Consider the following 22,405-nt stretch of genomic DNA (forward strand, 5'->3'; position numbering starts at 1 on the left):
GTGAGCCCCCCACCCCCACCCCCATCCCCCATGAAGGCAGGGATCTGGGTTCCCTGGTGTTTCCCAGGCAGGGTGCCTCACTCGTAGTCCATGCTCAATGAACATTTGAGGATGAACTGATGGGGCCCTCCTTGTTCCCCTGCTGCTGGCTCAGCCCCTTGGGCTCAGCACCTCTGACCCGCTTCCCTCTCTGTTTCCAGACCGGCCTCATTGTCGCCTGCTACCACGGCTTTGTGGATGCTGTGGTGGTCTTGGCAGAGTGCCCCCATGTTGATGTCAACTGGCAGGACAGCGAGGGGAACACGGCCCTAATCACAGCTGCGCAGGCAGGTAAGACCCGGCTTCTTCTTCCCCTCAGAGTCCAGGCCTGAGAGCAGCTGCTGGGGTGTGGGGGACCCTGGGCATGACCTCAGCTCCAGACATGAATGTAAAGAGGGAACCTGAGCAGGGATCCTGTCCTACTGCTCAGAGGTACAAGGAAAGGGCGACGGGTGTGGTGCACACCTTCTGTGCACTGGGGACCCAGCAGTGCAGAACTCAGCACTGGGCAGAGCGGACCCGGAGACGCCCCAAAGCTTTGGAGGCTGAAGCTGCACCGCAAACCCAACCTGGTGGTCACTTTACCTGGAGCTTCGCACCCCACCGCCATCGGAGACTCGGGATCAGAAAGATTCGGGGGAACTCGCTAGCGGAAGAGACATGCCCGGTGTTAGTGATGGTATAAAAGTAGACACGCTTCCCGGGCCGCCTCGCACTCGGCCTGGAGATGTAGAGAGAGCCCGGAGCTGCTTGCAGGGCGTGTGTCAGTGTAATGCGGCGGGGCTGTTTGTGAGACACCAGGTGAGCGTGCGTCCCAGTAAGTGTCCTTCTGCCCAGGCGTCCTCTCCAGAGGCGTCCGCGTGCCCATACCACCGGGCACTCTGTGGCTGTCCTCTCCCAGGACGGCATGCAGGCCTTTTTGAGACAAACATGACAGCTGTGCTGGTCGCCTCAGGGCCGCACTTGGTTTGTAACCGTGGTAGTAACCGGTTTCGTAACTGACCGCTTTCAAAATGCTTGGCTCCCAGGATGACAGCCTTGCGTCACGCAGGTTCTCAGTTGCAAAGAAGCGCTTCTGGCTGAGCCGGAAGGACCAGGTGTGGGCGGCTCGGGCTGGAGGGAGTTGTTGGGAATCCGACCCAGTCAGGGCCGTGGAGCTGGAGAAAATGCCCCAAACCACACCGCCGCACGTTGGTTATGGAAAGTAAACATCTGCCGCTGCCCCCAGAGAGAGACCTACCTGCCTGTCCCGTCTCGCACCACCAGCTGGTGTCTGAGCAGCGTGATCGAGCAGGGAGCGCCCGGAGGCTGAAGAAGCCAGTGTCTGCAATGTCACCCCCCGCCCCCCTGCCCCCGCCCGCCCTCATGTGCGGGAAGCAGCCTGTGTACATGCCTTTCAGTCAGGATGTGGGAGGTGGAGAAAGCCCTGACTTACAGAGGGGTCGGGGTGTCCTAGCACACGGTTGCTTCACCAGGTTTCGGGGTGTGAAGCTTTACCACCACAGAGGTAGGGCCACCAGGCTTTGAAAGCCCAGTTGCACAACTTCCTGAGCTGGGAAAGTGGGAATGGATATGGTGACCGGGCAGTGACCAGGGGCTCATCATTCAGTACCTCCCACTGGCCAGGAGCTGGGTCGGTGCCCAGGGGGTGGGAGTCGAGGGCATTTCTGCCCTTGGGTAATTCTCCAGTTAATGGCCATCTGATGGAGCTCTGAGGGCGGGTGCCCTGGATGCTGTGCAGTGAGAACACTCCATCTAGCCTGGTGGTTCAGGACAGGGGTTGTGAAGGAGGGAGCTTGAGCTGGGTGGTGAAGAAGTCAGAGGCAAGCTGGTCCAGCCAATGCATCCCAAAGCCACAGGGCCCAGAGGGAGCCCGGTGCGTCTTAGGAATGGCAGGTTAGTGTGGCTGTAGGACTGCTTGTGTCTAGGACAGATGAGAAGCGTAGATAAAATGTGAGGGAATGCATGTGAGTGGCATGAGTCTGCGTGTGTGGTGACGGGGGCCAGATGACCCTGGTGGGCCCAGAGGCGGTTGCAGAGGCAGAAAGCTCTGGTCTCGGTGGCTGTGATGGGGGCGATGCAGGACAGGTGGAGTCTGGCCCGGCTGTCAGCCTCTGGACCGTGGATGCTGCTGACTGCAGTGGGGGTGGTACCAGGATGGGCTCCAGTTGTGCTCAGGCCTTTGAAGGGCTGAGGCAGCCAAGTAAGAGGTCTCGACGGATGGGGGTGGGGAGTGTGGGACGTTCCAATGAGTTCACAGGTGACACTGAAGCTGTTGGTCTGGGGACCCCTCTTAGAGGTTCTCATTTTTTTTTTTTTATGAAGGCTGCCCCTGAGGGGCCAGTGAGGACCAGTGCCCAGGGGTTGAGGTGCATTAGCCCCTACCCATGCTGCTCATGCGGGTGGGCTCTCCCATTGACATAATACATCACATTTACTGAGTATGAGTTTCACATGTTTGGGTGAACTATCTGTTAGGCACTATATTAAACTTCTTACTCTAACAGATTTACTTTTAGACTATAGAACATAGAGTGAGAACTGCTTTGAAAATGAATTTATCTCTTCATTCATAATCCAATTTTAGCCTTCACATATGTAAAAAATAACTTATATTTCATTTTCTTTAGTTTTATTATTTTAATCCTCACCCGAGGGGTGAGGATATATATATATTTCAATATATATATATTATTGAAACAGAAACATCAATCGGTTGCCTCCCAACTGGGGATTGAACCTGAAATCTAGGTATGTGCCCTGACTGGGAATCACACTTGCAACTTTTTTGGTGTACAGAATGATGCTCAACCAACTGAGCCACCCAGACAGCCAAAATAACTTACATAGAGATTCTCATTTTAAATGGTGGCTGTTGCAGCCTCTCAGAGGACATTAAAGCTGGGGGCAGGGGTCACAGACCTGTGTGAGATGTCAGATGATACACAGAGCCATCCTTAATCAAAGTGAGAATAAAGGAAAGCAACCAAGGGGCTGCTCTTGGCGTTCTGTGCTGTTGTACCAGAGAGTCTGTTTAGGCTTTTCGCTGCTAGAATTAGGTGATGCCCCATTTCATCCAGTTCCATAACCAGTTGTACTTATTTGATGATTTCTGTATTTCAGAAGATGTCTAGTCATATGTGCTTACAACAAAAAATCATTATTAAACAAAAAAAACCCCTTTCATTCTCCCAAATGCTCCATCTCCCAAATTGACCAAGTTCTAGCTACTTGCCCTTTCAGATTTCTCCTTTTCCAACACAGGGCGTGCGTCCACTTTTATTTAAATGAAGAGGCTAACACAGTTGAGATCGTGGTTTTAACTTTTTTCACTTACTAGATCTATATCTTTTTCCATTTACTAGATCTATATCTTTTCTACCGACATGCACAAGATTACCTTGTTCTTACAGGCACATTCCTGAGTGTGATTGTATGTTCCTGGCTGTGTCCCCCCTGTCCAATATCTGTGAGATAGTTCAATAAACAGTGGCTCATCCATTCTATACAAGATCCTGCTTTAACACAAATACTTATTTAGCAATTTCATGTACACCAGCTGCGCTAAGTGCTGGGTCTACCACAATGAACAGAAGCACACCTACTCCTGCCTCCCAAAGTCTAGTTCATGTGGGGGAAGGGAAGGCATTTGTGTCTGGGTGGTGCATTTCTGAGGAGGATGCATCTGGCAGGGTCCTGCCTGGGAACAGGTGGAGCAGTAGGCGTGCTCAGAGGGTAAACTGAGGAGCTTATCAGGGGACTGTTAGTGGGGGCGGGGCAGAATTAATGGACAGGACCCTGGAAAGAGTTACCCTGGCAGAGGGCTTGGCTGCCTTTCAGGCACTGTAACCTGAGCAGGCCCCTGGGGGGGAGGCGGGTGGGGAGGCTGGGGTAAGTACCCCCCTCTGTTTCCTCCATCCAGGTCCCTGTGCTGAGCCCCACTGGAGACTTTAGGGCTAAGGAGCAGGGCAGATTTTGGAGATTATCGTCCCTGCAAAGCAGGGCAGAGGAGGAAAGAAGTGCATGGATAGCTTCTAAGAGCTTATCATAGGGCATGTACATTTTTTAGAATTTTTCTTTTTAAATATATATCTTTTTTATTTCAGAGAGAGTAGAAAAGAAAGTGAGAGAGAGATAGAAACATTGATGAGAGAGAAACATTGATGGGCTGCCTCCTGCACATCCCCTACTGGGGATTGAGCCCACATGTGCCCTGACCAGGAATCAAACCGGTGACCTCCTGGTGCATGGGACGGCACTCAATCAACTGAGCCACACCGACTGGTGGCATGTACATTTATGTGGCTGCTGCCAACTGGCCTTTAGAAAAAACTGTACCAATTCATAGTTCCCAGCGAGTTCCCAAGCTTGTTCTTGCCAGCTGGGGACATGATCACTTTTCAGTGTTTGCTGATTGTTGTTTGCAATTGGGTTTGCCTGATTCTCACCGGAGCCTAGGCTCTGCGGTGCCGTTGGGGTGCAGTTTGCGGAGTACCCAGAGAAACGGCTTCCACAACGAGGAAATTGCCTTCTCACGCAACAGGACGTCTGAAGGCGATAGCTGGAGGGTTGCTTCACTGGGTAGCTCTGTGATGTCAGGACCTGGGGCCAGCTTCTCAGAAACGCTCTTGACCTTTCCCTCATGATCTCAAGAAGGACCTGGTATGGCTTCCTGTTGCCACACACAGAGGCCTCACAAAGGAGGAGCAATCGCTGTCGTGTTTCGTTCTCTAAGAGGGAAAAACATTTCCAGAAGCCTCCAGCAGTTTCGTTTACATCTCATGGCCGGGTCACATGGCCCACGCCAAAACAACTGGCTGGCAGGGGAGGTGGAATGACCTCAAGTGACTTGGTCTAGCCAACACCGGCCCCAGCAGAACCTGTGTGGTTAAGGAGAACTTTAAACAGCCACACGTTAATATTATTTGCTACTGCAACTGTGTTGGATGTCTGAGAGTTGGCAGTCCTGGCTTTCTACAGGACTCACTCAGCGTCTGTGAGAATAAATTAGGATGCAAATGCTGTGATCTGCCTGCCGGGTGTTCTCTACAGGCTACTTAATGCACAATAAAAATGCAGCCAAGTCTCTATTAGGCCTTGCAATGGAGAGGAGAATGTATGGCAATAAATCCTCAAATAATCCCTCAGTCTCATTTAGCCAGTAATTTCCATTTCTACCATACCTCCCCTAACAAAAATACAATACAAAATCAGATAAGCGAAGAAATGAATAGTAAGTCCCAGGGATGGAGTGATGTGTTTCTCGTTCCTCCTTAACAAATGGCAGGAGTAAGTTGCAGCGAGTAAGCCGAGGGCTCTCTTTGAACTGGTGATAATACAGAGTCGGTCGGGTATAAGGAATCTTTGGTTCGTCCTTGAAACTTGTTATTTCTTGAACTTACTTTAAAATTTCGGAAGGAAAGGTCCCGACATCCAGCCAGCCTGGCATTATTCCCTCCTGCTGCTGGGGACACTGTGGCAGCGAGGCTCCCAGGGGTGACTGGGGTGAGCTCCGACTGCCTGTACCAGGCCTGGCTCTGAACTGGATTTGGGGAGGGCTTCACTTCAGGGGAGAGTTTATGACGTGGCCAGAAGCCAGGAATAAATGCCTCTTCATTCTATTTGTCATATTTGTTATCACTACCCAAGATCATAATTTCTGTCTGACTTCATTGTGATTTTTTTTTTTGAGATGTTTTCCTTTCTCTTGGTTCCTACTCTTCACTTAAGAAATCAGAACTTGGTAAGTCTCTGCAGTTTCCTAGCATTTCCTTGCCCTTTCCTGTAAACTCCAGTTATGGGAGCCTTTCTTGTGATCCCTGCAGTGCCGGCCCCTGCCTGCTGGCCAGGCAGGCATGAGCCCGGGCCAGAGCCAAGCTCAGCCTGCTCCTCAGTCAGACACCTGCTCTCTCCACAGACCAGGAGGGAGGCCTGTCTGAGTGGCCCTCCCCTGCTCCCGGTCTGCATCTTCCTCTTCAGGATGGGGCCAGTGCATTCTCCCTGCAGTGCCTGTGGGATGTGATATTTCTAAAGTCAACACTTCCCTCTACTGGCCTGGTTTGGAAAACTTACATTTTGAGTACCTGGTGTCAAACCAATCAAGTCTTTAGACAACCAAATTCTGTAACATTTTTCCATTTTTAGAGCAGTACGGGTTTATTGTCTATTTTATTTCTTTGAATAAAGGGGTAAACAAGATTCTTAGCCCATAATTGGTACTCAAAAAAGGTTTGATTAATCAACAGTTGATCACTGTGATGGCCATTTAGTCTCAGATAATGCAGATTATGGCTTGAAAGTTAACAACCTTTATGATGAGTGTACTTTTTCCAAGGGAGAAGTAGGAATCCTTTGGCCTTTATATTTAGTAAATATCTGTTGAACTTGCAGTGAATTGGAAGTTTTGGACTCATGAGCAGACTCTTGAGGCCTATGGTGGCCACATGGGAATGTGGATTACATGACATCATGGTTCAGTTGCCTAACCCACCCTCGGGGGACCAGGGAAGAGCTTGCATCAGAAGGGATAGCTCATCAGGTAGCTGGGTAAAAGGGAAGGAAGGATGTTCCAGGCAGAGAGACTAGCATGTGCAAAGGCCACAAGATTGGAGAAAGAATGGCACACAGGTGAATTAAAAGGAGAGTGGAGTGAATGCAAAGTCTACAAGGGTGTTGGTGCAAGAGTTGAGGTTGAAGACGGGATTTAGAGGAGAAAAAATAATTTTTCCTCTACCCTTCTGAGTTCTTGACTGAGAACCCTATAATAAAAGGCAGATTAAAAAGAGAAAAATCAGACGTTTATAAACACATTTACATGGGAGACCCAGAGGAAAAATGAGTGACTCAGGGAGGTGGCTTAGATCTTCAGCTTATAGGGAATCTTCACCAAAGAACAATAAATTAGTGGAAAAATTTCAGGACAAAGGAAAGCACTATTAGGCTTCCAAGGGCAGCAAATTATGGGAGGGGAAAACTAATGGTAGATAAAGGCTAGTTAGTAAATTTGTTTTGTAGATTCCTCCTGTGCCACCCCCAGGCTGATAGTCTCTAAAAACAAACATTTCCCCCTCTTCTTTTTGTACCTATATGAGATAATGGATGTTAACTAAATGTACTGTGGTAATCATTTCACAATATATGTAACTCAAATCATTATGCTGTACACTAAACTTATACAGTGCTGTATGTTAATTATATCTCAATAAAACTGGTGGGGGGAATAAAAATTTAAATTAAAAAAATTTATGTCCTACTTTTAGACAAATGGGAGAAGGCAGTGAGCTTTTCTTATGTCTACTCTTTCTCAGTTGCCTTCAGCTCTAAATCATCCTTATGCCAAACTGGCACATTTTGGGGTGGCATATTCTAATACCCTTCAGAGTGCAGATCCAGATAAAAAGGAGATAGCCCGTTAAAGTGCTGAGAATTCATCTAAAGAGTAGAAACCACTCAGGGTTTTAAGTGGTAGTAGTGCTGGTTAAAAGAGTTTCATCTTTATCATGCTGGTAGTGTGGAGAATGGATGGAGGGGCAGAATGGGACCAGGGAGAATAGTTAGGAGAGGGATTGTACCTTATTTGGGGTGTGGTGGCCTGGATGAGGGGTAGAAGAGGGAATGGAGAACCAGGACAGGTTTGGAAGATATTTAAGAGATGAGATTGGAAAAATTCCATGATAGCTTGGATGGGGAAAGGGTAGGTAGAGGGCTAAAGACAATGCCCAGATTTCTGGCTTGGGCACCTAGGTGATTGGTGGTGTTCATTGCTGAATAAGGAATGTGGGAGAGAGGAGCAGGTTTGGAAGAAACATGTGTTGAGTTTCTTTGTGGGATGCCCAAGATGAAATATCCAGTAGACAGATATTTAGGTAAGAGACTTAGGAAGAGAGACTGAGCTAGATATGAGCGATCTTGGGCTTTTCAGGTGGTGATTGGGTCCAGGAGAGTAGAGAGGATCACCAAGAGAGGGTGTGTAGGATGAGAAGCTGGTTTGGCCACACATCTGAGGAACAGCAGCATTTCGGAAGGAGAGGACAAAGGAGCTCATGAAGAAAGCTGACAAGGAGTGGCTAGAGAGGCAGGTGGAAAATTGGAAGGGTCAACTTTCTGGATATCTGTGGGAAAAGAGGTTACAAAGGATAGAAGACATAGTGCTAAATACAGAGGTGTCAAGTAAGATGAGGACTGACTAGTAACCATTGGATTTTGCTACAAGATGGTCACTGGGGGCCATTGGAAGGCAGTTTCAGGACAATTAGGGGAGGGTCAGTAGCAAGAGTGAGAGTAGATGGTTCTGGGACTTAGACTGGAAAGGAATCAAATGGTTGATGGTGGGTGGAATGCAAAGACAGGTCCATAGGATCATTGTCGGTCATTACAACAGACTGGATACTTACGCCCCCCTCCGAATTCATGTGTTATATCCGAATCCCCAAGTGATGGTATTAGGAGGTAGGGCTTTTTCAAAGTGATTATGTCAAGAGGGTGGGGCCCTCATGAATAGAATTAGTGCCCTTGTGAGAGACTCCAGAGAGTTCCCCCACCCCTTTTGCTGTTGAAGACATAGCAAGAAGATGGCCACTTATGAACGAGGAAGCCAGCCCTCACTGAATCAGCAGGCATGGACTTCCCAGCCTCTAGAACTGTGAGAAATATTTGTTGTTTAAGCCACCCAGTCTATGGTAGTTTGTTATAGCAGCCTGAATGGACTAAGACAGAGAGATAGAGATAGAGATAGAGATAGAGATAGAGATAGAGATAGAGATAGAGATTTAATTTTCAAAATTGAGCTATCAGTTGTTAAAGTGTGAGTACATTTTTTGGGGAACACTGAGCATACACATCAGCATATTGTTGCACAACAAACAAAACTCAAGCTCTAAAATATGTTTATTGTTCATGCGTCTGTGTATGGGCTGGGGACCTGGGGATCTTGGCTGCTTTTGCTTGTGTGTCTGTGGTGAGCTGGACCCTCTTCTAGGGTGTGCTTGGCTACCTCAGCTTTGCTCCATGCATTTCTCGTTCTGTTCTCAGGACCATCAAGTTAGCCTTGACATGTTCTTAGGAGTTAGTTGAGGCAAAAGTGTGACAGGGAGTTCAGACGAGTAAGTGCATTTCAAGGTTCTGCTTGTATCACACCGCAAACGTCCCAGTTCTTGAAAGAAGAATTTTGAAGCCACGTGGAAAAGAGCAAGGTGAAGAATTTGGGCCATGAAAGCAATCTGATGGATTTGCAAGGAAGCAGAGGTTGAAGAGAAAGAGGAGGTAATTGGTAGCACAAGTCCTGGAGGGGAGGAGAGATTGGCATCTTTAGGGGAAGCATCACCCTCCCTTTTCAATAGGAGGGAAGGAGGGACTGCTGTGGATGTGGGATGTTGGCGGGGCTATTGGGGAAACTTGAGGGAGTTTCCTTCTTGTGTTTCTGTTCCCTCTGTGAAGGAAGAGGTGCGTCATCTCCTGGGAAAGGGGTTTGCTGTGCAGCAGGGGACCTAAGAGTGGGAAAGTTTTAAATTTCCCCCATGGGGATTGAGAGTCGACTGTAAACACAGCAGTGTTGTTGGGCCTGGTTGAAAATCCAGTCGAGCTTGGTGACCATGGATTTCTACCCCATACACTCTCAGCAGAGATGCCACTGGGTATCCAAAGTGGTACCAGGAACCGAGAATGTGGTGGTACCAGGGGTCATCTTTGACTTTTCTCTTTCTGTTAGATGGCTCAGCCAAACAATCACTGAGGCCTGTCCATTCACTTCTAAAGGAGCGTTGTGAGTCAACCTCTTCTCTCCATTCTCCTGCTCTCCCAGGGACCTGGCCACTGTCTTCCGTCCATTGCATGCCCATCACAGCCTCTCAGTGAGCTCCCCTCAGCATCAGTAAGGGATGGGGACAGTGTGGAGGGAGCCACACCTGGCAGCCAGCCAAGAGTCATCATCCTTACCTTGTGTCTTGTCAAGTGGCCCTACGCTAGATCTCCCCTTTATAAAATAAACTTTGATTTTAGAATAGTTTAGACTTACAGAAAAACTGCAAAAATTATACAGAGAGTTCCTGTTTATCCTGTACCTGGTTTCCCCTGTTCTTAGGATCTGGAATTAGTATGATACATTTGACACAATGAATGAATAAATCTTGATGCATTTTTATTATTCACTCGTTTATTCTTTATTCCAAGTTCCTCAGTGTTTTCCTAATATCCTTTGTTGTTGTTCCAGGATCCCATGTGGGACTCCATATCACATTTAATTGTCACGTCCCCTTAGGCTCCTCTTGGCTATGAAGTTTCTCAGACTTTATGACTTTGACAGTTTAGGGAGTCCTTGTTAGGTAGTTTGTAGAATGTTCCTCAATTGGGATTTGTCTGATGTTTTCCTCATGATTAGACTGCAGTTATGGGTTTTGGGGAGGAGGACCACAGAGGAAAGTGCCATTCTCATTGCATCATATCAAGGGTGCTGTTAAAGACAAAAGATATTCAGTGATACTTGTTACAGATGGTAAGGCAGACCCTCGTCAGGATCAGCTTGATAGGTATAGGGACCACTGCATTGGGGTTTTTCCATGGGGTAGAGGCATGCGGCCTGTTGGCCGCGAGTTTGACATGCTTGAGGGATAGGCTTCCACTCCAAATACAACAAGGAAATGTGGTTCTTATAGCCCCCACCATAAGAAGCAAGGTGAAAGTCAGTAGATGGAAAATTCAGAGGAAACATCAGGGATAAGGGATAGTCTAGCTCCGTGGTCAGCAAACTGCGGCTTGCGAGCCACATGTGGCTCTTTGGCCCCTTGAGTGTGGCTCTTCCTAAGCCTTAGGGCAGTGATGGCGAATCTATGACACGCGTGTCAGAGGTGACACATGAACTCATTTTTTTTTGGTTGATTTTTCTTTGTTAAATGGCATTTAAATATATAAAATAAATATCAAAAATATAAATCTCTGTTTTACTATGGTTGCAAATATCAAAAAATTTCTATATGTGACACGGCACCAGAGTTAAGTTAGGGTTTTCAAAATGCAGACACGCCAAGCTCAAAAAGTTCGCCATCACTGGCCTAGGAGAAGGTTCAGGAACCTGACTAAAGTTCCGTCAAGCAGACTCTTTGTGAGTACTTGCTATCAATGTGATTTTTCAACAACAGGTTGATGTTGATCTTGGTCACCTGGCTGAGGTTGTGTCTGCCAGGTTTCTCTATTGAGAAGTTCTCTCCCCTCCCACCTTTCCATGTTCTACTCTCTGGAGGGAACCCACAAGTTAAGGGGTGCATTGCTGTGCTCCACCTCCTTGAGAGTGGAGCGCCTGCATAAATTATTTGGAACTTTTCTGCCCAGAAACTTGTTTATTGTATCAGGCACTTTTTATACAACACATTATCTCTTATAATTTTCACAATTGTGAGATTGATATTATCTCTTATTTTCCAGATGTAGAAACAGGGACTCAGTGAAGTTGATTCCCCTTCCCAGGGTCACTCAGATTTTAAGTGGTGGGCTGGGGACTTGAACTTGAGTGTTCTCAGAGCCAACTCTCTCAAGTGCTAAAGTCTCTACACTGTTGTTAAATCACCCCACTAAAGGTATTTCACATGGACTTATTCCTTGGGTCAGCTGTGTCTTTCTCTTAGGCAAGGTAAGCATCATTGGGGGAAAGGTGTTCTTGGGGTCTGCATGGTGAGTCCACCCTTTGAAAGGGCTTTCTCTGAGGACTTGAGGGAATCCTATAGATCCTATTCTAAGTTGGACTAGGCTCAAACTAGATTTCAATATGGTACAAGTTTGGGTTTTGTTATGCAAGGAAGGCTGTGTTCTGTCTATTTTTCTCTCTGAAAAAGGGAAGCTCCCTTTGGTTAATCGGCATGGTTTTTAAGAAAAATATTGATATCGACACATTCTTAGAGGCATCGGGTCCACCCTGATCTCATTGAATGAGGTCATCTGTGTGCTAAGAGGTACTATTCTGCTACTCTGGGAAAGTCAGTGGGGAGCCAGGAGTGATTTCACGGGTTGTTGAAAGCTTACGCTTGTAGTCAGAATGAGTTGGCCCTGTGTTGGTTTTTCTGAGCTCAACATAATATGCAGAACAGATCTGTATAATGGGCTGTTTGCTTTGTGGATTTTCAATTTTCCTCTCTCTGCCTGTTCAAAGTATTTAGAATATGTCAGGGCAAAGGGCATCATGCTGAAAATTGTGACAGACACGCTCTTTCACGGCTTTAAAGAAATGGCTTGAAACAAATTGCAGTTGGTTTCACTAGGGCCCTGGCTAAATCTGACGGGCAGGTGCCGCAGAGCATTGAACTGGACAACAAACCTGAGACCAGAGGACCCTTTCCCCCCAGTTTAGAGCAATTAAGGTGCCCTGGGCACCTGCCTGCTGGCGTTACCCCCGCCCCTGGCACGGTGGAGGGCCAGGTGGCTGAAATGAGTCAAAAGGCATCAGATGCTGTGGGAACCTGTGAGTCACAGAGCCGGAGGGTGGCCTCCACCCGTTTCTGGCTTGTTAACCCACAACATGGTCATATTAGTCAGTGTTTCTCTCCCAGAAAAGCGACATGTTTCTCTTTTTAAATTTTGCAGTGAGTTCAGGAGATGGGCTGAGGTCAATGACGGGCAGACAACAGTGCTTCTAGAAGAGTCCGCAGTCTCATTTTGGTTGCTTGTTTGTTTTTAACTTGGAAGTTGATGAGAAGGATTTGATACTGCTTGGGCAGCAGCCCTGCAAGGAAGGAACCTGTCTTTGTGGCTCAGGGAGCCCTGTTTGAGGAAAGCTCCCACTCCATTTTGGTTTTCTGGGGCGGGGGGTGGGGGGGCCTGGAGACCCCTGGGAATACTGCTTTTTACATCACAATTTCCTTTTCCACTTCTACTTAAGAGGGTAAGAGTGTGCAGAAAATCAGGTCTCTTGGAAGTGCAAGACAATAAAGGGGAGAACTCTGTATTCTCAAATGAGTATTCTTACCTGCTTGGGTTTCTGGCTGAGGATCTTGGTAGCAACACTGGCTGTGTTCCCTGCATGCGTGTGTGTGTGTGTGTTCATGTGTGTTCATGTGCTTGTGTGTATGAAAGACAGGGACCGACACTTTTGAGCAGTAACAGAGGGTGGCAGTGTGCGCTGGCGTATCCTCCTGCTGCGAAGACGGCTTTCTCCTCCCTGAAGCCTGGGAGCCCTGGGAGGTGGCCCTGAGACGCACGTTTGGGTTTGCATCTGGGCACGGGTGTCTCCTGCTGGGAGCCGACAGCACCAGGACCTTCCCCTGACCAGCAGGGTCTGCTGAGGCAGCTCAGCACTTCTGCTCGCCACCCCGCAGCATCCTGGCTACTCACGTTCCTCCTTAACATGTGACAGGACAGCTGAGCTCCCAATGGATCGGCGAAGGGAACAAGAGTAAAGCAGCAGAGACAGCCACGTGTCCCTGTGAATTCTTTCTTGCTGTCTGAGGGGCAAACCCACACCCCGCAGACGGGCTGGCCTGGGAGGTAGACCAGGTGCCGTTCCTCTCTCTCTAGGAAGACCTCCCTGGAATGAGGGGTCTCCATGGCGTGCGGTCTCTTCACCTGTGCCCATCTCTTTGCAGGGCATGCCACCATCACCAACTACTTGTTGAACTACTTCCCTGGTCTTGACCTTGAAAGGAGGAACGTGTTTGGGTTCACAGCCCTGATGAAAGCGGCCATGCAGGGCCGAACAGAGTGCATCCGAGCCCTGATGCTAGCAGGTACGTCTCCACCGGTCCTGCGCGTATGTGCTGTAGGGATGAACCAGTCCCGTGGGAACAAGGGCTAACGGGTGCAACAAAGAACAGTTTCTGTGAGCTATATGGCTGTCATCATCCGAGTGAAACCAACAGAACAAAGGCAGCCACCTTCAGGGTGGGGCGGGAGGTCACGGCACTGGTCACCCGGTAGGACACCCCTCTTCGCTCACTTCTCTGGTCTTGGCTCTGAGCAGCAAGTCTGTCCTATTGGAGGTGGGTGCAGGGGTGGCAGGTCAGCCGTTGCCATCCTAGATCCCTGCTTGCTGGTGGTTGGAGCCCATGGTGGTGTGGTGTGTGGTGGCTGCCTCTTCTAGGAGTGGTCACAGAGTGGAAGGTCTGTGTGTAGCTCTGGATCAGCAGGGCACCCCCTTTGCTCTTTACAGTGCCGCCATCTTGGAGGAAGCACTTTCTTCTCTGAGCCTCCCTGTGTCCATCTGTGAAATGGGAACGGTGACTTCCTTCTCACCCCCCTGAAGATGAAATAGGAAAACACTCTGTAGATTCTCCTGGGCTACGCATGTTTAATGAACTATTCAGCTAACTTGCACGTGAGGAGTCTCTAGTTCTTTCCCCCACATCGTTAGCACCACCTCATTGGGTTATTTTGAGAATTAAATTAGAAAAAATGTGTGTAGAGCACACGCCCAGCGTCCGGCACAGGATGAGTCAGTCAGTATGAGATGCTGCTGTTGACGTTATTTAATTTCATTATTTTAACTTATTTTGTTTTTGGCCCTGGGCTTATCAGTCCTGCTTGGTGCTGTGGGTTCGCCAAGGTGGCGCTTCCCTGCCAATCTTCATAGCCGGAGGACAGCAGCCACGCTCTCTGAGCCGTCAGCCCAGGCTAGTCCTTCTGTCTAGACAACTTATTTTTAAGAAATAAACATTTATTTTGGAATCCTTTCAGATGTATGGAAAAGTGACAAAGGTAGGACAGAGAGTTCCCATACGGCCCTCACTCGTCTCCCACGTTAGCATCTTCCTGAGAGGCCGACATTGGCACATGACTATTCACCAAACTCCAGACTTGCTCAGATTTTACCAGTTCTTCCTCTCATGTCCCCTTTCCATTCCCGGGCCCCATCCAGCTCCCGCATTTAGTTGTCATGAGTCCCCATCCCCCCTGGTCATGACAGTTTCTTAGTCTTGCCTCCTTGTCCATGACTTGACCGTCTGCATACTGGCCACAAGGCAGTGCCTCCAGTCTGAGTCTGTCCTTGTGATTAGATGGGTTATAAGATCTGCAGCTTGATTCAGATTCTTCTTCCTCTTGCCTGAACCTGCGTGTTTCAGGGGCTGCCACGAGAAGAATAAACTCAGTAGATGAAGACAGAGGCTTCAAAGATGATAATGTTCTTGGAAATAAAAAAGATCAAACTTACAATGAATCCCATTGACTGTGCTTTGGGCTCAGTGACAGTTTCAAAAGTGAGACAAGTTTCAACAGAGTGTAGGCCCTGCCTGTCCCGTGCCAGGGAGAGACGCTACTTCTGGTTAAATGGCGGCCAAGTGCTTCATCTGCTTCTACTCTGGATCTAGTTATAACTTTGGGTAGATCGTTAGCAATTTTCTTTTTCAACCAAAAGTGTGTGGTGGTCAGTCACATCTGTGCATTCTTCCCAATGAATTTATTGGAACCACAAACCCTTTTGTTTATAGGTCAGTTGCCTGGGTGCCGCTGTTGTCCCACTCTCCTCCCCGCCTGGCGGAGGGTTCAGGCCTTGGCCACATGGTCACAGGATTACAGCAACGCCTTTCGGATCTCCTGAGCGATGGGTCTGCTTACAGGCAGCGTGCTCATCGCTGGTGCTGTTCTTTTCCCGCTCAGTGATGTGGATAACACATTTGGCATCGGTTTTTCTGTACTCTCCTTTTCCTGTTCCTCCTCTGTGAGCCCTGCCCCCTCAGTCTAGAGCAGTGGTTCTCAACCTGTGGGTCGCGACCCCTTTGGGGGTCGAATGACCCTTTCACAGGGGTCGCCTAAGACCATCGGAAAACACATATATAATTACATATTGTTTTTGTGATTAATCACTATGCTTTAATTATGTTCAATTTGTAACAATGAAAATACATCCTGCATATCAGATATTTACATTACGATTCATAACAGTAGCAAAATTACAGTTATGAAGTAGCAACAAAAATAATGTTATGGTTGGGGGTCACCACAACATGAGGAACTGTATTAAAGGGTCGCGGCATGAGGAAGGTTGAGAACCACTGCATCTTGAAACTTAACGTTTTTGCAGGATATTCCAGTGCAACTTTGGGCCCTTTCTAGTACAGATATTGGCAAGATCAAGTCAGTCACTTCTATTAAAATAACTATTGATAATACTTTGCCTCTACCTAATATTTACCAATATCCTTTAAGTCTTATATATCCTTTCACGGGGGTCGCCTAAGACCATCGGAAAACACATATATAATTACATATTGTTTTTGTGATTAATCACTATGCTTTAATTATGTTCAATTTGTAACAATGAAATTTGGGGTCACCACAACATGAGGAACTGTATTAAAGGGTCTCGGCATTAGGAAGGTTGAGAACCACTGGTCTAGAGTAATCCGCATGAGTACAGCCCTGAGGGTGTGCATTCCTGACCTGTATGTGGTCAGAGCAGAATGGTCAACAGAACATACTTAGAAGCCAGGACCCCTGGCTTCAGGTTCTAGCTCCTCCACTTACCATGTCCGTACCAACGGTCAATCACCTAGTGTTCCCCTTCTATAAAATGAGGCGAAGGACAGCAGCTGCTGCAGGAAGTCAGGATGGGTGTTGAATGAGTTCCTGAGTGGGCGCCCTTGGACTCGTGCCTGGGATGGAGGAAGCCTTCAGTCCGTGTTGGTTGTTGCTGCTGTTGTTATCGTTTTTGGTGAATTTATGTATTCAGTAATTATCGGTTACATTCATGAAAAAATATGGTATATTTTCCCTTTGAAATATATCCTTGTGATGAAATACTTAAACTTTCTTATTGAGGGCGACAGGCATGTAACTCAGGGTTTCTTAATCTTGGCACTATTGGCATTTGGGGCCAGGTAATTCTTGGTGGTTGGGAGCTGTGCTGGGGCTAGTAGGATGCTCAGCAGCCTCCCTGGCCTTTGACAACAGGTGACTGCAGCATCCCCCAGGATCGACAACCAAAGTTATCCCCAGACATTGGCAACCATCCCCTGGGGGATACAGTTGCCTCCTGATGAGAACCACTGATGTAGCTAGTGTAAGTGCGAAAAGGTGGAATTTCCCCCTCTTATATACTTTCTCCTTTCCATCTTGTCCCATATTCCTTCTTCAGATAAAAACCTGACACCTTTCTTGGGGAGCTTTTGCTCCACCCCTTGGGGCTTTGGTTGTAGTATCTAACTTCCAGAATATTTCCATGTTCTACTGTTACTACTAAGTTAGTTTACAGTTCCCCCAGGTAAGTGAATTTCGTTTTCCTCTTCTGGTAGATGTGTATGTATGCTTTAAGAGAAAAAAAACGTGATTGAATGTCTTTCCTAGGTTTGGTGGACAGCAATAAGGATACTTGTTAAATGAAAGGTATTTTAAAAATGTGCACAAGTATTTTTGTCTTATTTCTATTTAATATATCAAATTAGGAAAAGTTAAAGCCTTGAAAGATCCGAACGCCTGAGTATTTCTTTAGGACTGGCATTTATGTGCAGCTGCAAAAGGTACCTTGAGAGCTGGTCACAGGATGGTCGCCCTGTGGCCATTTCAAAGTGAAAGGCATCAGCGTTACTACACATTCAAGGTTGGGGTAAAAATGTGCAGCTCGTCCTCATTTTGTCAAGGGCAGTGTTCCTCTGTGACCGAATGAATTTCCGAGTTGCAATTTCATTATATTCAATAGGAACTATTTTCCTTTTAGAAATGGCGAGTCATTGAACTGGATGCCCCCCTGAACTGCTTACCTTTTCCAATAGTTCAGAACTTACAGACACACATCAGCTCTTATCTTACCGTGTCAGGCAGAATAAAGGAATGTTAGAATGATCAGAACCTTGGATTTTAATAACCATATAACCAGGTTCTGAAAAGCTGATTTATTGGCTCTTTGGTTTCTGGCTTCCCAAGGAGCAACGCCAGCTCTGCTGATGAGAATCGCAGGGCAGGCTGCGGCACCTTGTTAATTCAGGGGAATATTAATGCTCACAGTGACAGGCCTGTTGAAGTAAGCGGCGCTGGGAAGCCGTATGGAGGACGTGATTGTCTCTGAAGAGAGACAGACTCTGCGGAGGCAGGCAGGTTCCAGACTTGCTTATGAGCCCTGGGCTTACACCCGAGGGGGGGTGTCATTGCTGCCGCTCCTGGGAAGCAAAGCCAAGCAAACAAAAAACGTGGAGTCATCTGTGGTTCCAGGGAACAAAGCAGAAGGTGGGAGGCGTGCTTCATGAGGAAGAGGGGACAGAGGCACTCACATTACGGCATTGACCGTGTGGTCACGCTGTCCTAGGCTGGCCCTGACTGTGTACTTCTGGAAAGCCAAAGGGTATGATATCACAAAGGGTAGGATATCACTACGAGGTTTCTTTCTGCTTATAAGGGAAGCATGACTTTCCCATCAACAGAATTTGCCCAGTTGGAATAGTTTCAAGTTGTTAAGCAGAAAGAGGGCTAAACACTAGGCATTCCATATCATCCAGAGCCGTGTCTTAGCGTGGATGCCCATGAAAGCAAACCCCGGGGCAAGGACTTGGGGCCAAGTTGTTTTTCTGGAGGATGACCCTGGGAAGTGGTGTGAAGGAGAGAGAAGTGAGACCAGGACGACAGGAAAGCTAATATTGTGCTGAGGAGCTGGTGACCCTTGTGGGCAGCCCTGCCTAGAACCTAGTGCAAGACCTAGTGCAAGACATCTCAGAAATGCCTCTCGGGGTGGGCCAGGGAAGCCAGGGTATTTATCCTCCAACCGGGGTCCCTCAGGGCAGGGGAGCTCTTGGGCACATTAAATCTTCGGCAGTTACCCCCTGTGCAGAGGGCTGGAGGGTAGAGGATCTGATGCCCATCGGGAGCTCTTTCCTGTGACCCTGTATCCTGACTTGTCATAGTAATTAGACCTCAAGATACAGGTCAGAGGGGTCAAGGAGGAGGCCTGCAAGGACTGGTGCACAGTGGTCCTGTGTGGCTGGAAAGGCCTCTGGGCAGGAGGGAGACAGGGCTGGGCTTTGAAGCACAGATAACGTGGGGATGGGGGTGGGAGGAATAGGGGAGGAAGTGATGCCTCCTGGACTCTGCCCGTGTCCTGCTGGTCCCATGGACCTGGCCATGACCACCTGGGAAAAGCATTCTCAGAATGAGTGATGGAAGGTAGCTTGTCTTCCTTTAGGACCTGTTTGCAATGCTTTCTGCTGCGAGGAACAGAAATCCTGACTTGACAGTGGTTTAAAGAGAATGGGCATGCATTTTTCTCACCTCTGGAAGTTTTGAGGTAGGCAGTCACCACGCAGAGCTGGTCCGGGGCCCTGAGGACATCACAGACCCAGTTCCTGCCTCTTGTCCACTTAGCCCCAAGCTGCTTGTCTGGCCACTTCATGATTGCAGGATGGTCATCATAGCTTCAGGCTGCAGGTTCCTGCTTCAGGCAGAAAGCAGCAGCCCAACCACATTGGTCCTTCAGCAGGACAGCAACGGCCTTCTCTCTGGGGCTCAAATGGGCACTGGGATTGCAGTGGGCCAGGTGTGGGATGTTTTTGGCGTTCACAACTGGTGGGATGCTCCTGGCATCTAATGGGTGGAGACCAGGGATGCTGTTACCAGCCCTACAGTGCACAGGCCAGCCCCCACAGCAAATAACCATCTGGCCCAAATGTCGATAGTGCAGAGGTTGTGAAACCCCGGGAAAGACCAATTATGGCGCATTGCTTAGAACTGAGCAAGTTGCTCCCTTGAGTAAAACAGAGGATTTGTGTAGGCCTCTCACAGCACTCAACATGGGCAGCAAATGGGCCCTTTGGCAGGAGCCCTGCTCCTGTCTGCATGGCTGGCGTCCTGGGCAAAACAAATTGGGTAAGAGGTGAGGAGGCCAGTAGTCTCATGGGGAGAAGATGGATACAGTGGTGTTTCGGAAGTTTTCCGTATTCTCTGAAAGGTATACTGTATGTATAACGTGTTAATCATCAGTACTTGTCTCTCAGGATTTAATCATTACGTCCAGGGCATTAATATTATCCTTAACAGTAATTTCTTAAGGAAGTGATTCCCTGACTCATCACAGGAATCAGATTCTTGGGCTGTGTTACAGTTAGAATGGCCTTTGTCCTTTAGAATGTTTGTATTTTTCCAGGATCCTCTCGAAGAGGTACACGAGGCACAGGAAGAGGCGTGCTAAACCTTGGATAGCTGCTCCTTTAGTTTTCCGTTAGCATTTGAAAAATGTCTCTTTCAAGCAGTGTTCATTAAGATTTTAATTTTGCAGTTTGTTCCTTTTTAAGTGACATGCAATTAATTAAGGTTTAATGTGTCATCTATTTTTTGCAATGACACTTTTACTGCCCCCTTTTCATTTCAGTCCGTTTATAAATTGTACTGTAGCTAATGAGTTCCACCCTGATTTCCAGTTCCAAATAATTACCACTCTTCTAATATGGCTATTCTTTAATGTGTCACAGAATTAGGAGCATTACCAGGTGAAACCGGGGGAGCTGGATCTGCCTGGGCCCTGGGCCATGGGGCTGCCGGGCTCCCCTGCTCTGCTTGGTTCAGCACATATCGACCAGTCACCACAGTCAGACACCTGGGTCTGTGTGGGACGGAGTTCTCAGCCAGCCTGGTCCCGGGGAGCTCTCAGACTAGATAATCGCCCCACTTCTCCACATCACTTTGCCCGTGGAAACATGACTAATGGGACTTGAAATCCTGAGTGATTTTTAACTGTATATGGGGCTGAGATTGGACCAAGATGAATTGAACAGCAATTCCTTATTAATTCTGAAACTTATGAAGGATTAGGAGGGCCCGGTGGGTGGTGTGGATTTATTAAGGAAGTGACTAGTGTAAGTGAGACTGTGAGGATGTAAGAGTCAGGGTTTTCCAGGGAAACAGAACCAATGAGTGATATACTAGTTTATTAAGATGTCAAGAGATGTAAGGAACTGGCTTACGTCGTGGTTTGAGAGTTGGCAAGCTCGAGGTCTGCAGGGCAGGCCAGTGGGCTAGACACCGGTGTAGGAGCTGATGCTGCAGTCCTTCTTCTCCGGAAATTCAGCGTTTGTTTTTAAGACCATCAGCCAATTGGACAAGGCCCACCCACATCATCTCAGGCAGTCTCCGTGACTTCAAGCCAACCGATTGTGGATGTTAACCTCATCTACAAAATACCTTCACAGCACACCTGGTTTGTGTTTAATTAAATCCCCGAGTCCTAGAGCCTGACCATGCTGACACAGAAAACTGTCACCGAGGACGGGCCTGCTCGGTGGGGTGGGAAGTGCCTGGGCTGAGGGTCATGGACTTCTCTCTTACCAGCTTTGAGAGCTCAGGCAGGTCCCTCGGCCACTGTGACTACCATCCATCCCGGAACAAACCTTTATTAAATGTTTGCCTCCCATCAGCCAGTATGCTGTGTGGTGAGAAAATAAAAGTGAGGTGTGGCCTCCGTACTGGGGGAGCTCACAGTCTGGGAAAGACGACAGAGGCACCATCAACTCACCACTCAGTGTGAGAAGTGCACGGCCTTCCATTTCTGCAAGATCACAACCATACCATCCTCACAGAGATCCGCGGGGGAAAGGGAGGTACTAAATAGATGCAAGGGACCGGTACTGTTGGATTTTTTGAACATTCTAGCAGCAACAGTCACCTGTTCACAGGGCACCTGTGTTGTCTTCATCTCTCCATTGCCGGAAAGCCAAGAAATCTCATTTCTTCAAAAATCCCCATGTTTCGGTGCCCAGGTCGGGTGGTTTTATTTAGGAAAGAGAAGCCATTAAGCGGAGCCTGTAAAGGGTTGTGTTATAACGGAAAACTCAGCAGGGGACGGCGGAGGCAGGTTCGTCCACCTGGCTGGGGGAGAGTCTGCTATTAGGTGTTGGAAGTTTGACCTTGGTTTCATTCCACTTGCGACCTCCATCATAACTGTCTGTTTTTCAGGGGCGGATGTCCACGCCAGGGACCCCCACCGCGGGATGTCGCCCCAGGAGTGGGCCACCTACACGGGGCGGACGGAGGCGGTGCGCCTCATCGGGAGGCTGCTGGAGCGCCCCTGCCCGGAGCAGTTTGGGGAAAAGTACCAGCCAGAGCTGCCGCTGCCCCTCGAGGGGGCTCTGAAGCCAGGGAGCTCCAAAAACTGCTTGCAGAGGCTCACGGAGTTTGTGCGGTCCTCGCTGGCCTCCCGCTCGCGCCAGGGCCTGGAGGATGGGGGCGTCCTGGACCACATGGTCAGGATGACCACGAGTCTCTACAGTCCTGCTGTGGCCATCGCCTGCCGGACCGTGTGCCCCGAGCACCCCCCCTGCGTGGGGAAAAGGCGGCTGGCGGTACAGGAAATCCTGGGGGCTCCCGGGGCCCCCGACACCCGGGCGCAGGAGAGGGACCAGGTGGAGGACCCCGAGCAGCAATTCCGGACCTCCCAGGCGGGGGGTGCCTCCAGAGAGGGGCCCAGGAGAGCCAG

The 22,405-nt window shown here is 48.5% G+C and overlaps 1 protein-coding gene across 1 annotated transcript in view; it reads left to right on the forward strand.

Moving 5' to 3' along the window:
- Nucleotides 1-22,405, forward strand: part of ANKRD33B (ankyrin repeat domain 33B) — a 79,352-nt gene that overhangs the window by 54,309 nt on the left and 2,638 nt on the right. Inside the window, exons 3-5 of the mRNA XM_014543524.1 lie at nt 201-330; nt 13,605-13,745; nt 21,886-22,400. Of these exons, the coding sequence (XP_014399010.1) occupies nt 201-330; nt 13,605-13,745; nt 21,886-22,400 (786 nt within the window). The remainder of the gene's footprint in view (nt 1-200; nt 331-13,604; nt 13,746-21,885; nt 22,401-22,405) is intronic.

Source organism: Myotis brandtii, unplaced genomic scaffold (assembly GCF_000412655.1).
Source record: "Myotis brandtii unplaced genomic scaffold, ASM41265v1 scaffold328, whole genome shotgun sequence".
Taxonomy (NCBI): Eukaryota; Metazoa; Chordata; class Mammalia; order Chiroptera; family Vespertilionidae; genus Myotis; species Myotis brandtii.